Source organism: Osmerus mordax, chromosome 1, assembly GCF_038355195.1.
Source record: "Osmerus mordax isolate fOsmMor3 chromosome 1, fOsmMor3.pri, whole genome shotgun sequence".
In the NCBI taxonomy this organism is placed as follows: domain Eukaryota; kingdom Metazoa; phylum Chordata; class Actinopteri; order Osmeriformes; family Osmeridae; genus Osmerus; species Osmerus mordax.
Window position 1 is genome coordinate 5854385 of NC_090050.1, and position 24721 is coordinate 5879105.

Here is a 24721-nt window from a genome sequence, read left to right on the forward strand (position 1 = left end):
GGCTTCCTGTGTTCAATCCCGGAAAGCACACAGCAACACAGACACCCAGAGATGGACAGACAGGCAGGCGGATGAGGAGAGGATGACAGAAGTTCATTCTTGTGACTACAGAGTCAAGGCTGGTTACACTCCAAAGCTCTCTACAATCTAATTTAATTCAACATTAAACTATATATGTATCTACACTGAATGTTAAATCATAGTCACACAATTGTGACATGTGCTGGAAAAAAGGTCCGCATGTCGGTAATCTTCCATTTTTAACCACTATCCTTTTTGTTTCATATTACGAAAGTTTATGTATTGAAGAAGTCACTCAATATAATAAACACATATTTTTTATGAGCTCAATACGCATAATTTGTCAGCAAAGTAGGCTTATTGTTTTAGTCTTGCAGGTTTTGGTTTTGGGGGTGTGATGGGAGTTCAGTTTGATTAGCATCTTTGGTTTTGTTGGCTACTGTCACTGAGTTTCGGTCAAGCCTCCACCCATAAACCTAGATGTGTGGTGTTTGTTCACTATATGGTTGCTACCATAGTGGTGGATGCAAATTACATGAAACAAATTATGAATAGCTGCTGGTAAGACAATTTACAATTGAAATCAAATAGTATTGTTTATCGTGAACATGCAGGATGGAAATGAAACAATGTGCACGATTCACAATACTGTTGTCTGCATGAAATGTTCAGTTTTCTACTCGGGTAAGATTAATATCTATCTGTTCTGTTTAGGAACTGTGTGCGTTTGTGTGCCTTCCTTAGCCAAACAGTTGTTAGCTATGTGGAGCTGGAGTTAACCAGCTATTGTTCCCACACAAGACCTCCCTGTAGGAAGAGAAGTTCATCTTACAAAACAGTTCTGCACTAGTTGATTTAATTGGTGTCACCATTCAAACAAGCATATCATCCTCAAATATTTTCAGATTTCAATGTATGATCAATCATTTGAAAGCTTAGAATCTCCACTTTAATTATCTAAAAGAAAAAAGGACTACAAGAAATGACCATGACTTAAATGCGGACCAAAATACCAGCACCTGTCACAAATATGCTATTGCTGTTGTAACATTCTGTATAAAACAAAAAAATGGACATTTACTGGCCTGGTTTCCCCCCCACAGTTGTACTTCCATGGGTGATTCCTTGTACGACTAATGGGGACTAAGACTGTACCCCTGTGAGGTAAAGGGTAGAGAACCATGCTGCAACATTTTCACATAATGAGGTCATTTGACCAGCCTGGGGCGACACAGAAAGCTGCGGAGGGTAGGGTGGACAGACAGGGACACAAGCAGGATGTGCAGGTACATCTACCTGTGTAGTCAAGAAGGGAACTGGTGTCTGTCAGGAGTGAAGGAGAGACAGGCAGACAGAGAAGGCCACAGTGGTGAGAGAGAGGAAAAGGGGCCAGAGGCTGAGAGAGACACAGAGAGAGGAAGAGCGAGTCGCAGAGAACATTGAGACAAAAGAACACCAGGGCCAGGTATGTGTGTGTGTGTGGGGGGGGGTATTGTGTTTCCAAGCATGGGCATGCTAAGAGTGGAATTGAGCCTGAGAGTGTATGTGCACATTTAAGTGTGTGTGTGTGTGTGTGAGTAGAATGTGTGTATGTGTCCACTCTTGGCTGATGACAGCATGCAGCATTCAGCCTCCCGTCCACAAAGCCTGCAGTGTCTGCTGGACATGTAGAGCAGGACCATTGGGAGGAGCAATCTGGACACCAAACGCTAGTTTACTAAGAGCTACACTGTCAACTGGTGGTAACGAAAGACAGTTAACCTAGTTCCCAGAAAAGGTTCCCCCCCCAAAAAAACATAAGACTTGAAAATACCTAACTCTGTATTCACAAACAGGAACTAGGACTGGGCTGAATGCAACTGACATGTTTGGTTCCAGTGGTTTACAGAGACTCCATCCAGATCAGGATCTCTCATAGACAGGGCTTCTGTCTACACACGCATTTTGTGTGTGTGTGGCTTGCTAGTACAAGAAACTCAAGAATGTTCCAGGGAAAACCATGTATTCTTGTTGTTACACAACAATTGGTGGTGATAAAGATAAAGAAATTCACCATATCCATTTGGTTCAACGCAACAGACTGACACAGTGTGTTGACCTAAGTATATCTCCTTAATGTGTGTGCTGATTATTAAATGTTTATTTGCTTCTGTGTGGTGTCAGAAGTGGGTTTTAATGTGTGTACTTTGCACAATGTGTATGTTTTCCTGTATGGGAATGTGCATGTGTATGTGTGCATGTATGTATATATGGGGGCGTGAGTATGTGTGTGTGTGAGGCTCACCTTCGTTGGAGAAGTGTGGCGACTCCTCAGCGTAGACCTCTCCGGCCCCCTCCTGGGTCACTGCCGCCAGGAAGAACTTGTAGCGCGTGCCGCGGTCAGGCAGGTGCAGAGTGAACGATGTCACATTGGGGAGAAAACTCTCCAAGTGCATGCGGCCAGCCTTCGATCCGTTCACTACACGCACACACACACACGGCTTTGTAAGGGACAACTTACGACTGCTGCTTGGTGTTTCCAAGGGATCCTATCTGTGTATCAGGTATGGCCAGTGTGTAACTAATCAGAAGTGGATACCTGTCTGGTATTTCAGTTTGCAGCCAATCAGAGCTCACCTGTATGGTACTTGAGTCTGTAGCCAATCAGAATGCCGTTGGGCTCCAGAGGCTGGTCCCAGTTCAGCCGGATGGTGTCGGAGCTCCTCTGGATGATCTTGAAGAACCTGGGAGCCTCTGGGACTACGGTGGAGAGGGGACCAAGGGAGAGAGAGAGGCAGATATAGAGGGGGAGACACGGACACAGACACACAGAGAGAGAGAGAGAGAGAGAGAGAGAGAGAGAGAGAGAGAGAGAGAGAGAGAGAGAGAGAGAGAGACAGGCAGACAGACAGACAGAGACATACAGACAGACAGACAAACAGGGAGAAAGAGAGACATACAGGGAGACACAGAGAGACAGCCAGACATAGAAACAGGCAGACAGACAGGCAGACAGACAGGGAGACAGACAAAATTAGACAGATATACAGGCAGAAAGATATTCAGACAACATGAGACAGACAGAGAGAGACAGACAGACATTGTTTGAGGGGAAGAAAACAAAGTGAAACAGCATCAGGAAGTGAGCTATGAGCATGACCCTAACCCCCAACAACAACCACCAGCTCCCGTTGTGGTGGCCTCTGAATGCCTCACCTCCCTCCTTGGTGCGGAACTGGACGGTGTTGCTGACCGGACCCTCGTGGCCTCGGTTGGCCACCACCATGAACATGCTGTAGAGGGAGTAGGGCATCAGGTCGCTCAGGATGCCCGAGGGCTGAGCCGCCATAGTGTAGAACCCTCGAACGCTCCGCTCCTGACTCACCCGCAGACCTGGCAGCAGGCTGGCCTCACGCCAGAAGTACACCTGGGAGGAAGGGCACAGGGGAGCAGGAAAAGAGGAAAGAAGGAAGGGAGCAGTGGAGGAGGGAGGGGAGGAGGATCGGAGCAGGGGAGGAAGGGAGAAGGAGGAGGAGGGGAGGAGGAGGGGAGAGGGTTAGGAGGAAGAGACGGGAGGAGGAGGAAGAGGAGTGTAGCAGGGAAGGAGGAGGGAAGCAGGGGAGGAGGAGGAGGGGAGCAGGGAAGCATGTGTGTTAGGGATGGTGTGTGTTAGGTGTGTTGGAGTGGTGTGGGTCAAGGGTGGTCTTCTCACCCGGTACTCCTTGAACTCCCCCAGTATGGTGCTGGGGTCGACGGGTGTCCAGTGCAGGGTCACCTTGGTGCTATCCACGTTCGACAAACGCAGGTCTGTAGGGGCCACCGTGGGCTCTGGGTGGAAGGGGAGAGAGGTTACAGGGTGACAAAGAGAGAGAGGCTGTGCTCACTCTGCTCACAGGGAGAGGTGGAGACAGAGCTCCATTTGCAAACCAAATGAGACATTTGTAAAAAAAAAAAAAAAAACAAGACAAGGCTGACTGTAAAATGTTGCCTGCAAAGTATGTAGCAACCTGCCATACCCTTGGGACAGCAGCTATCTTGCGTGAGACAAAAGTAATTTTCATTTTTTTATTCTATTGTAAAAACGTTTTCTTCTGCTGTTGTCACCCCTTAGTGTGTTTTGTAATGTATATATTCTTAATGCACATATATTCTCCTACCATTCATGCTAACATTTTGTATTTATTTAATTTATTTTTTGTAGTGTTATGTTTCTTATGATATAGTATTCATGCTATGTGTGTGCTTTGTAATATGTTGGCACTTCACATTCCCCAGGAGAGTGCTCAATCGTCTCGTTTCAGAGAGGTCAGGGAATAATTTCTACAGTTCTTCTTTATTTGCCAAAATGGGTGAACTCATTTTTTGCTTCCCTCTGGAAAAGTTGTGTCAAATATAAGTGTTTGTATCCCACCCCCACTTTTTTCCCTCTGTGAAGCTCATTGTGTTGCCTCCTGGTATGAAATGCGCTATATAAATAAATAAATACATTTTAATTATTATTTTACATTATTTGAATATACAGTGTGTGTGTAGCTCTGATCATGATCAGTAAAAATTACCATGACCTATATGTGGACTAAAATACCAGCATCTGTCACGTGTGTATTTTTTAAAGTATGTATGTGTGTGGGTGTATTTGTATAAGTGTGTGCTTGTATCTGTATAAGTGTGTGTGTATCTGTATAAGTGTGTGTGTATCTGTATAAGTGTTAATGTGTGTGTACTCACTGTCCTCCCCAGAGTATCCTATGATGATGTTGGACTGGAGACCTGGTCCGAGGTCGTTGACGGCCTGCAGTTTGATCTCATAGGGAACGTAGGTCTGCGTGTCAGACACCAGGTGCTTCGGCTCCACTGTGGTCACATTGCTCCACTCCTCACCCATATCCTTCCGCCTCCACCATACCAAGTAGCGCAGGTTGGGGCCGTTGCGCTCCGTGTCCAGAAGGGGCTGAGGGCAGGGGCGGGGGACATGAGGAAAACTTAGGTTCACAGTACAGTATGGAGGCACAGTAGAGGAGAGTAGAGCTAAATACAGCAGAGTATAGTATAGTACAGTAGAGTACAGAATAAAGAAGTGTAGAGTAGAGTGGAGTAAAGTAAACCAGAGTACAGTAGAGCAGAGCAGAGCGGAGTAGAGTAGAGCAGAGCAAATACTAAAGAGTATTTGAATAATAAATAGATACTGGACTCATTTTGAGCCCTGTCTCACCTCCCAGCTGATCTCCATATTATTGTTCATGGTGCCCCAACCTCTTAGTCCTGCCGGTATGACATCAGGGGCTGTAACATACACACACACGCACACACACACACTCTAGACCAAGTTCTCTCCAAAAGACTGCCACACACAGTTGTCCTATTCCACTGTAATACATGTACTGCTCCTGCTAAACACTCTATTGTAAATATACTACAACACATGGTTTCATCTGACTAAATCCCCCCGCCCTCTCCCCACTGTGTACTAACGGGCTCCGCTGGTCAAGTAGCGGAACGAGGGCAGGCTGGGCATGCTGGGGCCCACAGCGTTGATGGCCAAGACTCTGAATTGGTAGTTGAGGTAGGGAGACAGCTGTAGGGTGACAGAGTTTAGTTTGCCCTCATAGACGGACAAGTTCTGCCACCGCCCGGGTTCCCAGCGGTCCTCCTCGAACTGAACCAAGTACTCTGTTGAGGGGAGGAACACGGTGAGATGTGTGGTATGGAGGTATATAGGTATGGTGGTATGGAGGTGGTATGGTGGCATGGATGTATGGCGGTGTAGTGGTATGGAGGTGGTATGGAGGTATGGAGGTATGGTGGTATGGAGGTATGGTGGTATGGAGGTGGTATGGCCGTGGAATGGAGATGGTATGGAGGTATGGATGTGGGATGCCCAGTGTTTGTACAACATTGGGCAGGGTGTTGTGTTCCCATGTCAGTGTGTGTGTATGTGTGCAGGTGTGTGTGTGTGCAGACACTCGCCTGTGATGGGGCTGTTGTTGTCCTCCCCAGGTATCCAGGTGAGGCGCACACTGCTTGCAGCCAGGTCAGACAGCTCTAGGTCCTTGGGGGGGTCAGGACGACCTGGGGGAGGATGGGCTGTTAGAGACGCCACACACAAACACACACACACACACACACGAGAACACTCTCTCTCACAAACACACACAAGAACACACACACAATCACAGACACACACACACTCCAAACACATGACTCACACACACTCCACTTACAAACCACTACATACATTAATATCTTTGGCACATAAGTTTGTGTGATAAAATTAGAGTGTGAAAAAGAGAAAAAGAATAACCTAAGGAGAGCAAAAAGATGAGAAAGAGAGAGAGATAGACAGAGACAGATAAGGAGACAGTGAGACATAGAGAGACAGAGAAAGAGAGAGAAATAAAAGAGAGGGAAACAGTGATAGACAGAGGCAGATATCAAAGGCTCAGAGACAACGAGATGAAGAATGATGTGTATGCAGACAGACACAGATCGAGTGTGTGTGTGTGTCTAGGAGAGGCCATGGATGTTACCTGCAGGCAAGGCACTATATGTGGGAGACAGCGACTCATCCTCTGTGAGGCCGAGGAGAGGCGGGAGGAGGGGTAGACATTAGAGGTCAGTCTATGTAGATTTAGTCGTTTTAGCACTAGCAGAGGAAGCCACATCTGAACTAATGAACACAGCTAACATCATGCTTTCAACACCACTCCAGACAGAGGTGGAAATATACAGTACATATACTGTTGTTGACAGCATGTGTTCATATATGTATATATAAGCACACATATACAGTCACAAGTATATACATATATTAAAATGTTGTATCTGTTTCATCTCAAGTGTGTGCCAAGTACACAGACGAGGAGTAGAAGGCAGAATCAGAAAACAGTTATTAGTACAGAGCTTATAGAACATGCAGATTTGACATTTGAAGGCACCCAGAAGTGCAGTTATTTACCGGCTAGTATTAACATTACTTTGACTACTCCAGGTGACAGGAGGGGGGTTGTCATCCATTCTGTTAGGTGTGTATGTGCGTGTGTGTGTGTGTGTGTGTATGCGTGTGTGTGTCTACCTAACACAATAAGGCGAGCTGAGGAAGAGTCCTGGTCTAAGTCTGTTTTAACAGAGCAGGTGTATGTCCCCTCATCCCTGTTCTGGACATCTAGGATGGACAGATATTCTTCTTCCCTCTTTACCCTGCAAGGACAGAGAGACAGAAAGAGAGAGAGAGAGGGGGGGGAGAGAGATAGTGACTTGATTTATTTCTGAATTACTGTTGTTGGGAAAACCGAAAATACTTTTTAAAAAGAGAACCAATGATTAGACTGATGTTCCAAGATCAAAGTGTACCTTTACTGGATATTTCTTTCTTTAAAATAAAATAAGAAAATGTAACCTTTTTTACAAGGCCACTTCAAATATATACTATAATTCCAGGAATCTGTGTGTTTGTGTATGTGTGTGTATATGTCCAAGTTTTATAGTAGGATTTTTGTCAAACAATTAGCTCGAGAACCGGGCACTGTGCAAAGTTTGGATTTTGCAGGTGTCCATCTCAGCACCCAAGGCTGTGTGGTGCTGAGACGTTGCTTTTGACGTTGCTTGGATGAGCGTTTTGCATTTCTGAAATAAATAAAACCCATTCCTAAAAGGTTACATATGTATTGCATGACTGCACTTAATGCAAAAATAAGGAGGATACTGATTGAATGATGAGATTAAGAAGGATATAGACTGGAAGAGAATGATGTTGGCTATTCCACACTAGGATGGCTTTAGTTTCACATTTTCTATTTTATATCACAGGTCGGTAAATATGCCTTTGGCAAATTTGCCTTAAATTGAGTATATATTCTAGATTAAGGTGAATACGTTGTTTATTAAAGGTGAACATAGTTTATCTGAGGGGAACATGTCGTTCCAGCATGCAGAAGGCTGTATGCTATCTTGCTGATGTTAGAGCAAACTTGTATAGTATGCGTTATGTAAACATAACTTTATTCACCGATCTATAAAGTATCCACTTTAGATTGTCTTGCTGTTAGTAAACTTGCCAGATTTTCAGCCATGGAGCTGGCACAATGAATATGTCTTCAGCCATGGAGCTGGCCCTTAGATATAAATAAAAGTGCATTGAGCTGAGCTGCACCACAGTAAGCGATTGTGGATCTTGCGAGCAGGCATGCGATAAGAAAACTCTTCTGAATTTAACCACTCAGTCCATTCATGCAAACAACACCATACCGCATTAGGCAAGTATCCCCATAACTTGCTCAAAATCCTTAGTTCATCTCTCAAAGATAGATATGTATGCCAATTAACACGTAAATGCCATCAAAATAATTCTTTGTGTCACTGTCCACAAACAAGATAGTCAAAATGCTTAACCATGCTTTCAATAGGCTATAACATAGTACTCTTCAGTATTTTATCATGTAAAATATGGATAAAATATGGTTTTGATTACAATGATGGGGTAACACTATTCAATAGAAAACCAATACACATACTGATCAACATGACATAAGCAATTGGTACAGGTGAAGGATGTGTATGTCAGATATATTTATCTATCAAGCATTGCATTGTCAGTCGGTGAACAAGTTAAGAAAGCTTTATTGCTTGCGGCCGCAAGGAGACAAAACATCACACGCCATTGTGCTATGAAGTTTGTGCATTCTGCTCTGTCCTGAGTCAAAGAAGACTCCAGAAAGTTAGATTTGCAACTATGGAAACGACATTTGTAGCTAACAAACTTACAGACAGACTCAACAGCGATAGCGGCGGGTACAGGCTAGTAAAGGAATGCAGCTTGACATTTGAGATCCAGGATGAGTAACCGCATGACGCATGCGCAGAATGATGAGAAATTGAGAGTAAAAGACGCAAATTTTGAGAAATAGACGAATTTGAGGCATATTTAATATACTAATTTGGTTACTTTTTAAATATGTTAAGTGATGAGTATTTTGATACATTTGCTAACAAGATTTTTGGATGTTTGAGTACATTTTATATGAGTTACAGAACTTCCGAGGAGTGCTGGAGAAAGGTGGGGGCTGAGTCCCGTTACGTTGAGATCTTACAAAGGTGAAATACCAGAGGATATAGTTCTGCATAATTATGGGAGTATTAAATGCTGAGAGATGTGTTCGTTTGGATGAATTCGAAGTTTGGTGGTTAACAAATGCGTGATCAACAATTCCTAACCAAACAGGGAGGTTTGCCTTTCAATATCACTGATTATGTTTCATGACTTTTTCAAGCCGTTTCTGAGATTTACATGGGTGTGTACATGAAACCCTAGAGTGCAGACTGAAACGCTTAGAGTGGAGGGCAGCTTTGGATGTTGTTGAAAAAATATTTCTAGTTTACATTTACATTTAGTCATTTAGCAGACGCTCTTATCCAGAGCGACTTACAGTAAGTACAGGGACATTCCCCCGAGGCAAGTAGGGTGAAGTGCCTTGCCCAAGGACACAACGTCAGTTGGCATGACCGGGAATCGAACTGGCAACCTTCGGATTACTAGCCCGACTCCCTCACCGCTCAGCCACCTGACTCCCTAGTTTGCCAGCATTGCCACAATTTTCGCTCTTCATGCTTCATTTTTGGATCAATAGATAGCTAATTTTGTGCTGGTCGTAGACAGTTGTCTGTTAAATCCAACAGACGTACACATTTGTTCAGAGCCCCACGAAAGCGAGACAAAGTCCAACTCTCGCCCCATAGAGACCAATGCAAATCTGGTGACAAAATCGTCAGAGAAAGCAAAAAGAACAACATTTTGAAACTGCCGGTAGAGTCGTATTTCTGACCGCACAGAAATATAAAGGACATCTCTGGTTTCGGCAGTCTGGGGTCTCGGAAAAAATATCCTTATTTTTTGGATTGGACGTATAGTTTTGCGTCTAGGTTAACTTGTTTGAGGTGTGGATTCTAGCTACATTTCTGTTATTCTCTACCCTCAGCGCGTTAGCAATCATAGCTGCACCATCACCGTGGCAACGACAGACACGCACCACTCAGTCTCACGCAGGTGATTGGTATTAGCTGATTAGTGGAGTCACAAGACAGAGTTTGATAGTATTTCAACCTAATACAATTTACAAGAGGGGACTCTGCAGGTGCTGCTAATATCTCTTTTACTACTATTGCTAATGGAACTGTTTTATTCTACTACGCCACTGAGTGCATTTACTTGACCATGAGAAACCCGATTACTAGCAATTGTTGGTTTATGCCATAGGATTACTCCGTTTACATGTGTAATTAGTTATGCGATTACTCAATAAGCGCGTCTACATGATTATTTTTATTAATCGTTGTATGCTCCACGGACAAAACTTGCACCATCATCCCTTCAGCAACAAAGTGTCGCCGTGTCTTCCTGTATCGGCCCTACTGCTGTATGTTTCATTCAATCAACACATTGAATCCTACTAAGAAAGCCGAGTAAACGCACTCAATGATATGCTACATCTGCTACTGCTATTACTATCCCAACTATAATTTCAGCTGTTAAAACGATAATATTCTTGTTACGACTAGCTAGCCTACTTCTTCTTCTGTTTAACAGTTCAGCTTTCAGCTTCTCCCGCATTGTAGGCTATTTAAGCTCTTAGCTTTGTTAAGATGATGCAGTTCAGCTTCCACACTGCCTCTTGTGTCACTCACACATTTTTGAAATTCATTTCAGCTTGTGGGTATTTTCTCATTTCTCACTTTTATACTTTTTAAAATATTAAGGTTTTTGTGCAAATCATTCTCCCTTTAAAAGTAATGGTAAATCCTTTCAAATCATTGTTGGAATGCTGCTCCAGCCCCTTTCAACAATACCTTTCGGTTGCTTTGAAGCTTCAGCTCATAACGTTCTACTAAATTTTCACTTTTCAGCTTTTTTAGCATGGTCAGCTATCCCCATTCAGGTTTTCAGCATTCTCACTGCTGTTTCGCAGGAACAGCCTTTTCTAGTTATTATTTATTTTTGCCCCCCTAAGTCTCAGTCAATATTTGGACTACATAGACAATCGAGGTGTCAAAAGTTTCGTATTGGTAGCGATTGAGTTGCTTGTATTTGTATTTACCCTCCGTTGCACGGTTTAGGCTCAAGTTAAGTTTTGTGGCGAAAAGTGAAGCTAACGGTGGCTAATTTGCTAGCCACAGTCACTGACGTTACTAACGTCACGAAAACACGCGTGACTACCTGTAGCAGAACATTCGTTTCGCATCTGTTAACTTGGGGCATAGCTTGGCTAACTATAGCTTTACTGCAAGGCAGCTGCAGAAACGCCACAAGCAAAGAGGCCAGGGTGATAACTATTTACTCATTTTACTTTGTGATGTGAAACACAATTGTGAAATGTAATGTACAATATTAGCTGATATTATTAAGGAAGTAGGCCCACATCTACTTTCTGAAATGGTTGTCTACTATTTCACTGAAGCATTAGCATCATGACATTAGCCTCTGTTGCCCAGGCGACACATACTACAGTGGTCTATGATGCATCTGTTTTCAATCGTTAAAATGAACATTCCTCACAAATACATTTTCGTTGTAGGATTTATGACATTACATTACAAGTAAACGATTTGTTGGTGAAATTATTACCTGTGGTTTCAAACCAGTGTTGCTCACTGCAACGCTGTAGCCTACGCGAGACACACTACAAAAACATCTACACAGCTGTTTAGGAAGTCAAACGGCGACAACATGTTCGGCACTCCCCTTACTTAAATCAAAAGTCTTTCAATAAGTGAAACTATCTGACTACTAACCTGAACTTCATTGCCACAGCCTAAACTTTGTCAATCTGTTCATGAAAATAATTAATTTCAGCCTAAACCGTACAATGGAACGTTAGATCGAATTCAACCAACGCAATCGCTACCAAGACGAACACAGCAGTAGTCTAGTACTATACTGTAGTGGTACAATTTACCGGGGCAGCTTCTCCACACAGGGCTATATCGCATTTTGCATTGTTACTGACAATGATCGCTACCAGTGAGCTTTTTATGAATGAGCGATTTTCCACTAAATAAATGTCAAGCTTATTTACGTTTTTGGGGGCATATTTTCAGTCAGCAGATGGTACTGTTTGAATCGCGATTCCATCTTCTACTGCCGGTAATGTCGTAGAATAATCTTCAAAGGGGGTTCTTTATTAATGAATGAATGCAATATGAGTAGGCTAAATTCCTGAAAATATCACGAGAAGGGAAAAACTTAAAAGGACGTTTAAGTCATAGAGATTAGGTCAATTTTGACACCGGTCTGCCAAATGTATTCGTTTTGATTCAGCTATGAGGCTGCCTCTTGCAGGGGAAATGAGAAGACATCTATTTCATTCTACACTTCACTCATATTTTGAGTTGTAAATGAGCAGCAAAAAAAAGATGCTTTTAAATCTATGTAATCTTTATAAATAATAAGTAGGCCCTATACATTTTTATATAAAATATACAGAAATATCAGTTGTAAAAATGTCATTAAAAAACTGACCCCTGTGCAACCGACGCAACAAGCACACCCTACAATTTCCCCAGAAATTGTACCCTCTCTAGTTTTATTTGTATTGGCATTATTTGGTTCATGCTAATACACTGTTCAGTTTCCCATCTTCCTTTAAACCATAGGGGAATTCGTTTTGGTTGTTTGGCCAATATTTAACCTCCTACATTGTTATGATTTCTAGGCATGACTAATAGGAGTTGAATATGAAATGATGATGTATGGAAGATCATATGTAATACCACAACTTAAACCTTTCACATAGCATGATGAAGAGGCGGATATAAATGTTAACCGATTTAATAAAAATGCTAACTAGAAAAGAGATACCTTCTGCTAAATTCTGTTCCAGGTGAAGCAGGGTTAGGAGGAACCAAAGAGTGGAGGAGTCAAACCAGGAGATTGGGTATTGATTAAAGTTATCAAAAGAAAGTACTGGTCCAGCCCAAGGTTGGAAGGACCATATCAGGTACTAATCACCACACCCACTGCAGTCAAAATAGCAGAGAGGACATTGTGGATACATTTGTCACTTGGTAAGAAAGTAAGGGACACATATGATATGGGTCAGATTAGTTCACCACCGTCTCTTGAGGCACAAGTCTGACTACAAAGGGGAGTCTTTCTTTTATTGAACGGCCCGTCTCAACCTCAGTGAAGAAACCGACCGGACAAGAAAGAGACATAGGGCGTAGACTAAATAGGCTAAAAAGATAGGAGACCGTAAGCAGGGAAAGTTAGAAAAGATGGGTGACCTATTTCCTCGTCCGTAGTATTGTGACATCCGTGGTACCATATGTAGTTTACTGTTGCTAATATTCATAATAGTCTTCCCTATACTATGGCTGGAAAAGGGAATTGCTACTGCATGATGAATAAGGGAATGATCTACAAGGGAAGATATTGATTATAAAGAATTAGTTTGCTCTATTAAAAGTTCATACTGATAACATTAATTTCATTTTTCTGGGAATGCTACAGCAGATGTGGCAGCAAAAGAGGCAGCCATATGAGATGTCTTAACCCTTGCGTTCTCTTCGGTTCATTCTGACCCATCAGTCATTGTGACCCACCGTCGTATTGCGACAACTTTACCGCATACAAAAACAAAGTGAAGCATTTTGTTTTAACTGTCGGGCTGTCTCAGACCCCCCACATTGCAAAAGTTAAAAGAAAATGCTATTTATTTGTTTTTGTATTGGGTAAAATTGGGTAAACACAACGATGGTTCGTTGTGAATCTTTGGGTCATGTGACCCGAAGGCAGCACAAGGGTTTTAACAATAGGAAATGTGGATGAGACAGTCTTGAGAGATATGCAGGAAGTGTCACCAAAATGGTGGGTTATGTAAATTCACAGGAGGAACTTATGTTACTGAAGAATCTATTTCGTTATGTGCTGATTTGAGCCATGGGATGAATCATGTCTCAAACAGGAGGGATGGAGATAACGAAAGAGTGTTTATAGCACATGGAGTTTCAAGAAAACTTTAAGAAAAAAACTTTTTTAGCATACCCTGTTTGAGAGAAAACATAATATGCATGAACTTTATTGAGCTGAAGAAATGTTGTAGAGACTGAGGAATGGGCCGACTCAGTTGCTTTCAACTGACCTCTGTGAGAATGTAATTTTAATTACTGTGTAGTGTACTTCGTTCTAAAATTCACAGACAGGAGGGAGATGCTGTCTCAATCCAGTGAGAGGTCTGCTGACCTAAGGAGACTGGATTGTGGTGACGGATTTTACATGTAAAGTCTTGGAAATGACCCGAGGTGAACAGGGTCATTCCTGGCTAGTTTCAGAGGAGATGGCATAGTACACGTGAGTCAAGCGTGCACTTTGTTTGATAGCATCAAACAAAGGAAACACGTTCTGCGTCAAATCAAGGAAAACTCTGCGCTGTGCCTATAGTACAGTGTGTTGAGGTTGCCGTTTTAATCAACTAGACTACATTTTCTATGATCATGGCATCTGTTTCAGCAAAGTTGGACTTTGTGATAGAGAAACAATGGGAATTGTCTTGGGAATGATGTTCCGTTTTGTATGTTGAAAAACGTATGTACAATTCTAAAATGGTGCTATGACTATGGACGTAATGATTTAACTGTTTCATTGGTAACAATGCAAATGGTAAATAGATTCAGAAGTGAAGTTTTAATCTTGATATAAGTAAACGTTTTCTGTGGAATAAAGTTTAGGTACAAACACTCCTATCATGGTATGTTCTACCAGTTACGTAAAGATGTTCCAGTTGATTTGTTATGTTCCAGGGCAGAAGTTTGAATGTTTTGAGAACAGTTATAGACTGTCGGGAAGAGGTGATAACAATACTGTTTCATTTATGTGAATTGATGAAATATTATTTGGGAGTTGCATTAAAGCTTAATGTTTTGTTTTTGAGAAACCTGTTTGTACTACAGAAAGTTGATATTAATTTGAAAAGAAACGGAAATTGAGAACATGTACTGAGATTTCCGGATGTGTACCAAGTAGTGTCTTATCATGCAGAGGTTGTAAAAGAGTTAGCAGCAGGCCGGAGAGAAGTGTCTGTTGACCTAAAGTCCTGATTGCTCCTACAGAGCAATCAGGATTTTATTGACTGTGGTGTGTAGGCGTGGTTTTGGAATAACACATTTTATTCAGGATAAACAGGAGGGATATGTTGGAAAAATGTAAGATGTAACTGTTATCCTGTATAAGAATGATTCTGAGCTCAGTATTCCTTCGGTGCAAAGAGAGGCCTACCCCCAAATCTGAACTCTGGGTAAACATACAAGACCCTTATCTTGGGGTTGAGGACTAAGAAGAGGGGGGTTTTGGTTGTTTTAAGGAGATACTGTGTGACAAGGACTATAGGTGGAGACGCAAGGTCTGGTGACCATTTGCTTGACACCTATGTGAAGAAGCTTTTACGACATCAGGACCGGAGATCCTGTTGTTGTGTTTCAATCAGGGTTGATGTCGTAAACACGCACACACTCATTCTGGTACAAGTTGATCTTGGTCTCATCTGTCCATAGGATGTTGTTCCAGAACTGTACAGGCTCTTTTAGATGTTTTTTGGCAAACTCTAATCTGGTCTTCCTGTTTTTGAGACTCACCAATGGTTTACATCTTGTGGTGAACCCTCTGTATTTACTCTGATGAAGTCTTCTCTTAATTGTTGACTTTGACACAGATACGCCTACCTCCTGGGCCCCGTTCGTCGTAAGGGTTGAAGCTAAGTTAATCAATTGTCCCTTTAGCCCGTTAACATTAGCGAGATGAGTGAGAACAGCAAATATCGGTTCGTCAACGGCTGATCCGCATCCAAATCATGTGGTTAATTTCAATCAGGCTAAACTTATCAGGGAAATTGCACGTGCACGTCCTACTTCAAAAGGCAGGAAAGGTCGATCACCAAAACCGTGATTTTCTAACGGTGATGGCGGAAAATACGAAAGAGAGAGCGGTGATAAGGCTATTCTCGCCATCCGAGCAAACTATTATAATGAGTCTCTATAAGACAATAAGCATATATTATCATGGCTAAGTCAAACACCGCCACCGCTGCCAGAGCAAGACAAGCAGCTTGGCAAAAAATTGCCAATAAGCTAAATGCGAAAGTTTTGGGGAAATGTATAGGCTCATTTTAAGTGCCTCATTACCCCAATCAATCAGATCACATTTCTTTAAATGTGCCTGCTGGTATAGGCTTAATGGAAATTAATAATCGAATGAGATCTTGCTAGCGAAAATAATGATCTCAACTCTTCTCAGAATAAGTAGGCTAGATAAAAACAAGGCCAAAGAGTATCTAATTGATACGAATTCATAGACAATTATGAGGATATACTGCGCTTATATCATGTAGGCCTACTATATATGTGCATGTAGGCCTATGTGTAAATCCCTCTTTGATTTAATTGACTGGGACATGGCCAGGGAATATGATGAATTGATTCATCAGCTGGTTAAGCGCCAAGTACACTTTTCTTACAGCAACGCATGCTGTGGCTTTGCCAATGTTTTCTGCATCGCCTATACTGTATAAAAATGTAGCCTATAGCCTACCTGACGCAAAAAACCTCAAGGCTATGCAGTCTGAAGAACAGTTAAAGTTTCAAGTAGCTTTATTGTCAATTTCTTCACATGTCAAGACATAAAAAGGAATCGATATGACGTTTCCCACTCTCCCACAGTGAAACATATAAAAAGCACAGGCACAACAGATAAGACAAGACATTTCGTAAAACATAGCGTTACATATTCACATACAGCAGCATAACCTCATAATAAAGCATAAAGCTTGCTGCGGCGTGTGATATTTGCAATGTACGGCCCGAGAAGGTCTTGCAAATAAATGAGTCCTTGTCGGCTGAATCGATATCGCTCAAACAAGAACTCATCCGTGTGAAATAAAGGATCTTGGCAATCGCGAAGAACTCTATTGGTATGGAAAGCTAATCGAACTAAAATATAGCTCCTTGGTCAACTGGGTCTCTCAAAAAGGGAGCTGCCATGTTATTTTCCGGGGGTGTGGCAAGCTTATCCAGCTACACTTACGTTAGCCTGCTCTGGAGCAGGTTAGTGCTAATTGATATGTTACTATGGTGATTTATCGAAAGTTGCTTCCACGAACCAAAAAGAGGGGCGTTTTTTATCTTAGCCTGAAAATTAGCTCGCTAAACTGCTTAGCGAGCTACGACGAATACCCCCCCTGGAGAGTGTTCTTGATCTGGCCAACTGTTGTGAAGGGGTTTTTCTTCACCAGGGAAAGAATTCTTCTGTCATCCACCACAGTTGTTTTCCGTGGTCTTCCGGGTCTTTTGGTGTTGCTGAGCTCACCAGTGCGTTCTTTCTTTTTAAGAATGTACCAAACAGTTGATTTGGCCACACCTAATGTTTTTGCTATCTCTCTGATAGGTTTGTTTTGATTTTTCAGCCTAACGATGGCTTGCTTCACTGATGGTGACAGCTCTTTGGACTTCATATTGAGAGTTGACAGCAACAGATTCCAAACACAAATACCATACTTGAAATGAACTCTAGACCTTTTATCTGCTCCTTGTCAATGAAATAACAAACTCCCTTTGAGAGAATAACATACACCTGGCCATGGAACAGCTGAGCAGCCAATTGTCCAATTACTTTTGGTCCCTTAAAAAGGGGGGGGCCACATATAAAATGTATTGTAATTCCTACACCGTTCACCTGATTTGGATGTAAATACCCTGAAATTAAATCTGAAAGTCTGCACTTAAAGCACATCTTGATTGTTTCATTTCAAATCCATTGTGGTGGTATACAGAGCCAAAATGATGAAAATTGTGTCAATGTCCAAATACTTATGGACCTAACTGTAACACATAAAACACAGAGACTGCAGGTAGGTCTGTTCTGATATCTGCAATTGATTTAGCTAGTGTTGCTGTTTGTTGCTAAATTCAATAAAATTGAGGGGTGGAGCTTCAGCTCCTTCAGGCAACACGCCCCCCCAGTCTCAAGCAGACTAGACTGCTGATTTTCTCACAATTTCAAAGCCTAATTTAACATACTTGTCTGTGTTTTTTTTTTTCATTCAAATTTGGATGGGTAGTTAACAACACATTCTTCTGTGGTGTGATGAACTTAAAACTCATTTTCAATTCCACTTTACAGCATCTTTAAGATATTAAGATTTATTTTCAGTAGCATGGTGACCGAAAGGTAGAGTTATATGGCATGCTATAGGTCTATTGGGAATGTGAGTTTGAGTCCCGGCTGAGTTGGCTTTTGCTAAACTGCATTTCATTCTCAGTACTTGAATGACAATAAAGTTGAATCTAAGTTGATTCTTAGTGGGCGACAGTGCCACGCTGAAATCACTGTTTTGATTTAGCTTTGTTGATTATGCCCTCATGCGTTTGCTGCAGTATAGATCTTTGACACTTTGTTCCACTGACATCCCCTTATTGACCCATCAGCATATTTGATTATTCCATCTTAAACGTGTTGAAATCATCACGCAGGCGAATGCAGGCACTAGTGAGCCCTTTGCATATAAACCAGGGCATGGAATATGCCCCATGTGTGTGTGTGCTGGGATGGCCTCCTCACCTCCAGTCCAGTGTGAGAGGCTTGTTGTCCTTCAGCCACGTGACCGTGGCCCGGAGGGAGGGGTCAGAGCTAACCTTGCAGTCGAGGCGTGCCTGGGAGCCCCGGACCACCTGCTGGCGCTCTGGAGCCCGCACAATACGGGTGGGGTCTAGGGGTCAACACACACACACACACAAGGGAAGTGTACATACACATGCATGAGGGTTACGGTTAGGGTTAGAGGGTTAGAGAGACGTAATTCCACTGTAATGCCTTAATGTTAAAAGCACCAATTTGTCAGGGAAATGTCGCAGGAAAACAAGACTACAGTTGCCACTTTGACAGGATCAGTTCATGCGAGTCCTATGTCACACACTTGACCAGAGGAGGAGCAGATGTCTGACCTTTGACCTCGAGGCGGACCTGGTTCTCCTCCTTCCCCAGGAAGTTGCTCACCACACAGGTGTAGGTGCCCTGGTCCTCTGGACGCACGTGCTTGATCTCCAGAGAGCCGTTCACATACACTCTGTAGTGCCCGCCATCCAGACCACTGCCTTGCCCGTTCTTAAACCTGCACACACGGTAGGACGTTAACAAGGTTGAGCCATGGAAACACAGATTGACAGACAGACAGAGAGAAAGGCAGGCAGACAGACAGACAAACAAAAAAACTGACAGACTGAAAGACAGGCAGATAGACAAAAAGGCAGAAAGACAGGCAGGGAAACAGACAGAGACAGAAACTGACAGACAGAAAGACAGGCAGAGGCAGGGAAACAGACAGAGACAGAAACAGACACTCACCAGCGCAACTGAGGCTGAGGGGAGCCAAAGAAGGGGCAGTCAAGGAATATGTGCTTGGCCTCAATGACCTTGATCAGTTGGTTCTTAGGACCCAGCATCCTGGGAGCTATGTCTGGAGAGAGGGAGGAAGACAGGGAGAGGGAGCGGGAAACTGAGAGATTATGATACACCATTACATTGCATTGGACGTAAGTAAAGCACATTGGGCCAACAAGCAATGGTCCTCCATCCTCATCACAAACCCCAAGCAACAATTCTCTCCAGGATACATGCCCAGCCCCCAAGTATACACCCACAGGATACACCCCAAGACCACAAGCTCTCCCGGCCTTACTCAGGATGTTGACAAAAGCGTTCTCCAGCAGGTAGCCCAGGTGGTTGGAGGCGTTGCACTGGTACACAGCACTACTGCCGATCTGCACCGAGCGGAACAGGATGGTGTCCCCCATCACCTCCCTACTAGGGTTGGGGAGGGAGCCTGGGAGGGAAAGAGGGAGAGAGAGACAGACAGATAGAGAAACAGAGAGAGGAGGAGATCCAAAGTGTGTGAGTCATTTTGTATTGTCCTTGTACTGTATCTGTGAGAAAGCTGTAATTTTCTGTACAACGGTACCGTATTTCTTCGAATAAACGACGTCCTTTAGCTGCATATGCATAATGCATATGGTTTGTCCATCCATGAGTTCCTATGTTGGTTTGTGTGGATAAGTATTGGGTATTGTGGATCAGTATGTACCTTTGTGTGTTTTATAGAGTTGGTGCTAAATGTTCTAGGTTTTAGCTAAACTCACAATGGTTCCTGACCTGTAAATGTAGATTTGTATAACTTGTATTTAATTTTATTATTGCTGTGTAATTTATGTTTTGTTTATTTTGGACCCAAGAACACTGTTTTGCTTTAATTGCCATTTTCATCTATGCTAGATGATATGTTTGTGTACCTCTCATCTATCAAAAGGGATAGAAAACGGACAAGAACTTAAGTAGCAGGAATATGCTAACCAAGGGCACGTCTGCATGCCAATACAAAGGTTCTTCCAAGTGATCCTCTGAGCAATAGCCATGATCCAAAAGTGATCCTCTGAGCAAACAGCCATGACCATTAGAATCTCAATGCTGACCTGTCTGCAATCAAGTTCCTTTTTCCTATGGGTGCAGGTTATCATACGATGAACACTGCAGCATTTGCCTGTGCTTTTGTGTCCAAGAGGGAGGATTGTAAGGCTGGGTGTCAAACCTGCCCCCACCTCTCATATGCTAAAGTCTGGAGTTTCTGGACGGTCTCAACTTGATGGCCCTCACACCCCATTCAAGATGTGGTCTGATTGGTTGTCCTTGTGTATAAAGGGAATTGTAATGCATTGTTCTGTGGATTCTTCATCTCCTGAGACCTTCTACCTCAGTTCTCCCTTGTCCTACTCCTTGCTCACCTCTTGCTTTCTCTCTGATTTACAATGATCATGGTAGAGTAGGTAAGATTTAAAGCTTTCATATTGTAACATGTGTGCCTTGTAATTGATTTAATTCATTTGCAATGTTATTAAATGGGTATTTCATTTAACCGTACTTTGACCATTCTTGCTCTGATTTAACACATAGAGTCAAATACCTGGAATTCTATTTGTATTGGCATTATTTGGTTCATGCTAATACACTGTTCAGTTTCCCATCTTCCTTTAAACCATAGGGGAATTTGTTTTGGTTGTTTGGACAATATTTAACCCCCTACAGTAGACAAAAATAGAAATTGCTCTAAAACACACTGAATTGTTAATTATTTGTAAGAATTTGCCTGTTGAAGTAACATATAAAAACAATAAACCACTATGGGGAAGGGGTAAGGTCGGGAAGATCCTACCAGGTTTCCTGGGGAGGCAAACTGTCAGGACCTCGCCAGCTCTCCACTGGTGTCCCACAGGGCTCCGTCCTTGGACCCCTCCTCTTCTTTCTGTACACCACCTCACTTGGACCAATCATCACCTCCCATGGCTTCTCCTACCACTGCTACGCTGACGACACGCAGCTGTACCTGTCATTCCCCCCGACCGATCCGGGGATCTCAGCTAGGATTGAGGCCTGCCTCACAGACGTCTCCGCCTGGATGACCGAGCACCACCTCCAGCTGAACCTCGCCAAAACAGAACTTCTCATCATCCCGGCTAAACCCTCCATCTCCCACGATCTCTCAATCACCCTGTGATCTGCGACGGTGACCCCTTCATCCTCTGCCAGGAACCTTGGGGTTACCATGGACGACGAGCTCTCCGTCATGGCCCACATTGCTGCGGTCTCCCGGTCGTGTAGATTCACCCTCTACAACATCCGGAAGATCAGGAGATACCTGTCTGAGCACTCCACCCAACTGCTAGTCCAAGCACTTGTCCTCTCCAAGTTGGACTATTGCAACTCGCTGCTCGCTGGTCTCCCAGAATGTGCAACCCGCCCTCTTCAGAGGATTCAGAACGCAGCGGCCCGCCTGGTCTACAATCTACCCAGACGCTCCCATGTTACCCCGCTCCTCATCTCTCTCCACTGGTTACCTATCATGGCCCGTATCAGTTTCAAGACCCTGGTATTGACCTTCCGAGCAGTGAACGGGACTGCACCCGTCTACATCAAGTCTCTCCTGCAGCCTTACACCCCCACCCGTCACCTACGGTCTTCTTCAGACAACCGCCTGGTGGTCCCACCGCTCAAGACCGCCCGGTCCCAACACAAGCTCTTCTCCTGTCTGGCCCCCCAGTGGTGGAATCAACTCCCCACCTCCATCAGAGATACTGACTGTCTCTCCACCTTCAAGAAAAGTCTCAAGACGCACTTGTTCCGGGAGTACAACGGTACTTAGGAATGGTTCGCTTGACCCGATGTTAGTTTCCTCAAGGATCACAATGACTCTTGCTTAGAGACTTGTTGCTCTTGTGGTTAGTGGTAACTGACTTTAAATTTTTGTTCTCGCTGTGATATATTGTTTTTATTACTGTTCCTTGCTTTTTTCCACAGGTACACTTGCACTTATAGCGGTTCATGTTGTTTAATTGTAACTTGTTTAACTACATGCTCTTATGGTTCTTCCCTTTGGCACTTACTTTGGTTGTTCACAATGTGTGCTTCATGTTTTGGCTACTCGCGATGTTTTTTGGCTATCTTGTTGTTCAGTGACCTATGCACTTTGTAAAGCTCTCTCTTGGAAGTCGCTTTGGATAAAAGTGTCTGCTAAATGAATAAATGTAAATGTAAGGTCGCCCAATAATCCATAGGTTGAGCTGGTCGACTATGACCGCACTACAACCCATGGGATGTTTAGCAATATACCACACCCTCTCATGGTTTATTGCTTTAGTGAATGTGTGTGAGGGTATGAGTGTCTGAGTGAGTGTGTGCGTGAGTGTGTATACCTGTGTGAGTGGTGTAAGTGTGTGAGAGTGGACTCACTATCTATGGGTCCTCCGTTGACCAGCCATTGGATGTGGGGTTTAGGGTTTCCATTGGCCCGACACACCAGTCGCCCGTTCTCATCTGGGGACAGCACCAGATTGGTCGGCTTGTCCAGCCAATAGGGAGCAGCTGTGGGAGGGAGATTAGCAATTGTCAATCATTGGTGTGTAAACCTTGAAAAATAAGTGAATCAAGCAAACTGAATGAAAATACCTTTTTCTAAATGATCCTAATCCCCATTAACATACAAATAAATAAAAAACAAAATCCAACAGCCTCAACATCCCTCTCTTCCGGCCCCTGACCCTTGACCTCTGTGGTGGAAATTTGGAATACAGTTATAATGTGTGTGTTTTATATATGAGGAATGTGTTTTAATGGAAGTCTAAAGTTGGTTAAGAAACTTGATACAATGAATGTTGAATCAACTCCATTTGGTAGGGATGCCATTTGCAGTTTGACACCTGGGGAGGATGAGACAGCTGGTCTGGAGACAATGTGGATTCAATTGTATTGTTATTGTTATCTGAGGGAGCAGTTTAAGATAGATGAACTGATCAAGCTGCTCTGACCCTTCCTGTTGCATGGGTGATGTTAATTAAATACTTGTTTGAAGATGTCCACACAAAGGACAGTTGACCATTTGACTGGTGAACTCCTGTGGCTTTACTATCTACTGGTTTGGGGAGAGATGCCACATCAAAGAACTGTGGGACACTTGGTATGGAGTCAAACTGTCACTGAGCAGTGCTGACCAATCACAGAGTTTGCTACATTGATGGATTGACCATCAGAAGAACCATTTGATCTAAAGTTTATATAAGGCAGGGTTTTAGGGTTGTTCTTCATCACTCTTGCGAACGACCTGTGGCTAGCACCTCCTTCGTTATGACTGATCACAAAGTACTTTGTTAATTCTTAATTTGTACAAGCAAAATAAATGTATTGAAACCGCCATCTCTTGACTCTTCAAATCTACACAGTGCCACTAGAATTTTTCCACTACACCTCTGCCCTGGGCACAGTTTTGCACAGTCTGTAACCACTGGACACCAACAATAACTAAATAATCCCATAATCCCCTTGCAGCCCCCTGCAGTGTGACCCCTGTGTCCTGACCTTTGACTTGGACGTGGATGGAGTGGCTGATACTTCCTATCAGGTTGCTGGCCATGCAGACGTATTCTCCGGCGTCCTCCTCTGATACGCTGGTGATGCGCAGGGTCTTGTTGAAGCTGTCCAGGTGGACCCTCTCGGCTGACAGCTCCCCCCCCTTCTTCAGCCACTTGATGCTGGGGGTCGGCCTGGGAGGATGTGGAAAGAGAGTCTTTTATTTTTGGAGTTCATATAGACTCTTTATTGTGTATTCAATGAGAACAAGGAACCAGGGAAAGTTGATTGAAGGTTGTGAATAAAAGTTAAAAACAGGCATGTGTGTGATTAGGAAGGTTACATGTCTCATAGAGCTTGGCTTGGCACCCATTTAGCCAAAGTCATAGGTCACCCTTTACTCAGTTCTATATATGACACCGGGCCTCCAACGAGAATGTAAGGGGACAGTAAGGAGACTTGTATGTATTATACATGATGACATCAGGTATGTATGATGAGTTATGATACTGTTTACATCCTTTACAGAGAGAAATGCTGCAACATGTTTTATACTGTACCCGAGAAGGAAGGAATATATGGAAACCAGGGGCAGATTTACCGGGGTGGCAACTGCCACCCTAAAAATAGCCTTGCCACCTCAGCTGCCACCCCAGTTGGCAACTTTGAAAACAAAGAAAAGTTGTGGCTCATTGGACATTTGTGAGAGCGAATTTCTAATATCCCACTGCAAGTGAATGCAGCATTAGACGACTCCAACCACCCTCCCCACTCCGCCGACCGAAATTGCTTTCATTT

General features: G+C 43.2%; 1 protein-coding gene across 1 annotated transcript in view; it reads right to left on the minus strand.

The window, feature by feature from the left end:
• Window positions 1–24721, minus strand: part of nfasca (neurofascin homolog (chicken) a) — a 67629-nt gene that overhangs the window by 18745 nt on the left and 24163 nt on the right. The window contains exons 9-23 of the mRNA XM_067251464.1: window positions 23933–24117; window positions 22811–22942; window positions 19713–19856; window positions 19379–19490; window positions 18979–19145; window positions 18596–18743; window positions 7073–7197; window positions 5968–6069; window positions 5473–5670; window positions 5213–5283; window positions 4729–4951; window positions 3713–3828; window positions 3217–3427; window positions 2638–2760; window positions 2306–2479 (exon numbers count right to left, since the gene is read on the minus strand). Of these exons, the coding sequence (XP_067107565.1) occupies window positions 2306–2479; window positions 2638–2760; window positions 3217–3427; window positions 3713–3828; window positions 4729–4951; window positions 5213–5283; window positions 5473–5670; window positions 5968–6069; window positions 7073–7197; window positions 18596–18743; window positions 18979–19145; window positions 19379–19490; window positions 19713–19856; window positions 22811–22942; window positions 23933–24117 (2231 nt within the window). The remainder of the gene's footprint in view (window positions 1–2305; window positions 2480–2637; window positions 2761–3216; window positions 3428–3712; window positions 3829–4728; window positions 4952–5212; window positions 5284–5472; window positions 5671–5967; window positions 6070–7072; window positions 7198–18595; window positions 18744–18978; window positions 19146–19378; window positions 19491–19712; window positions 19857–22810; window positions 22943–23932; window positions 24118–24721) is intronic.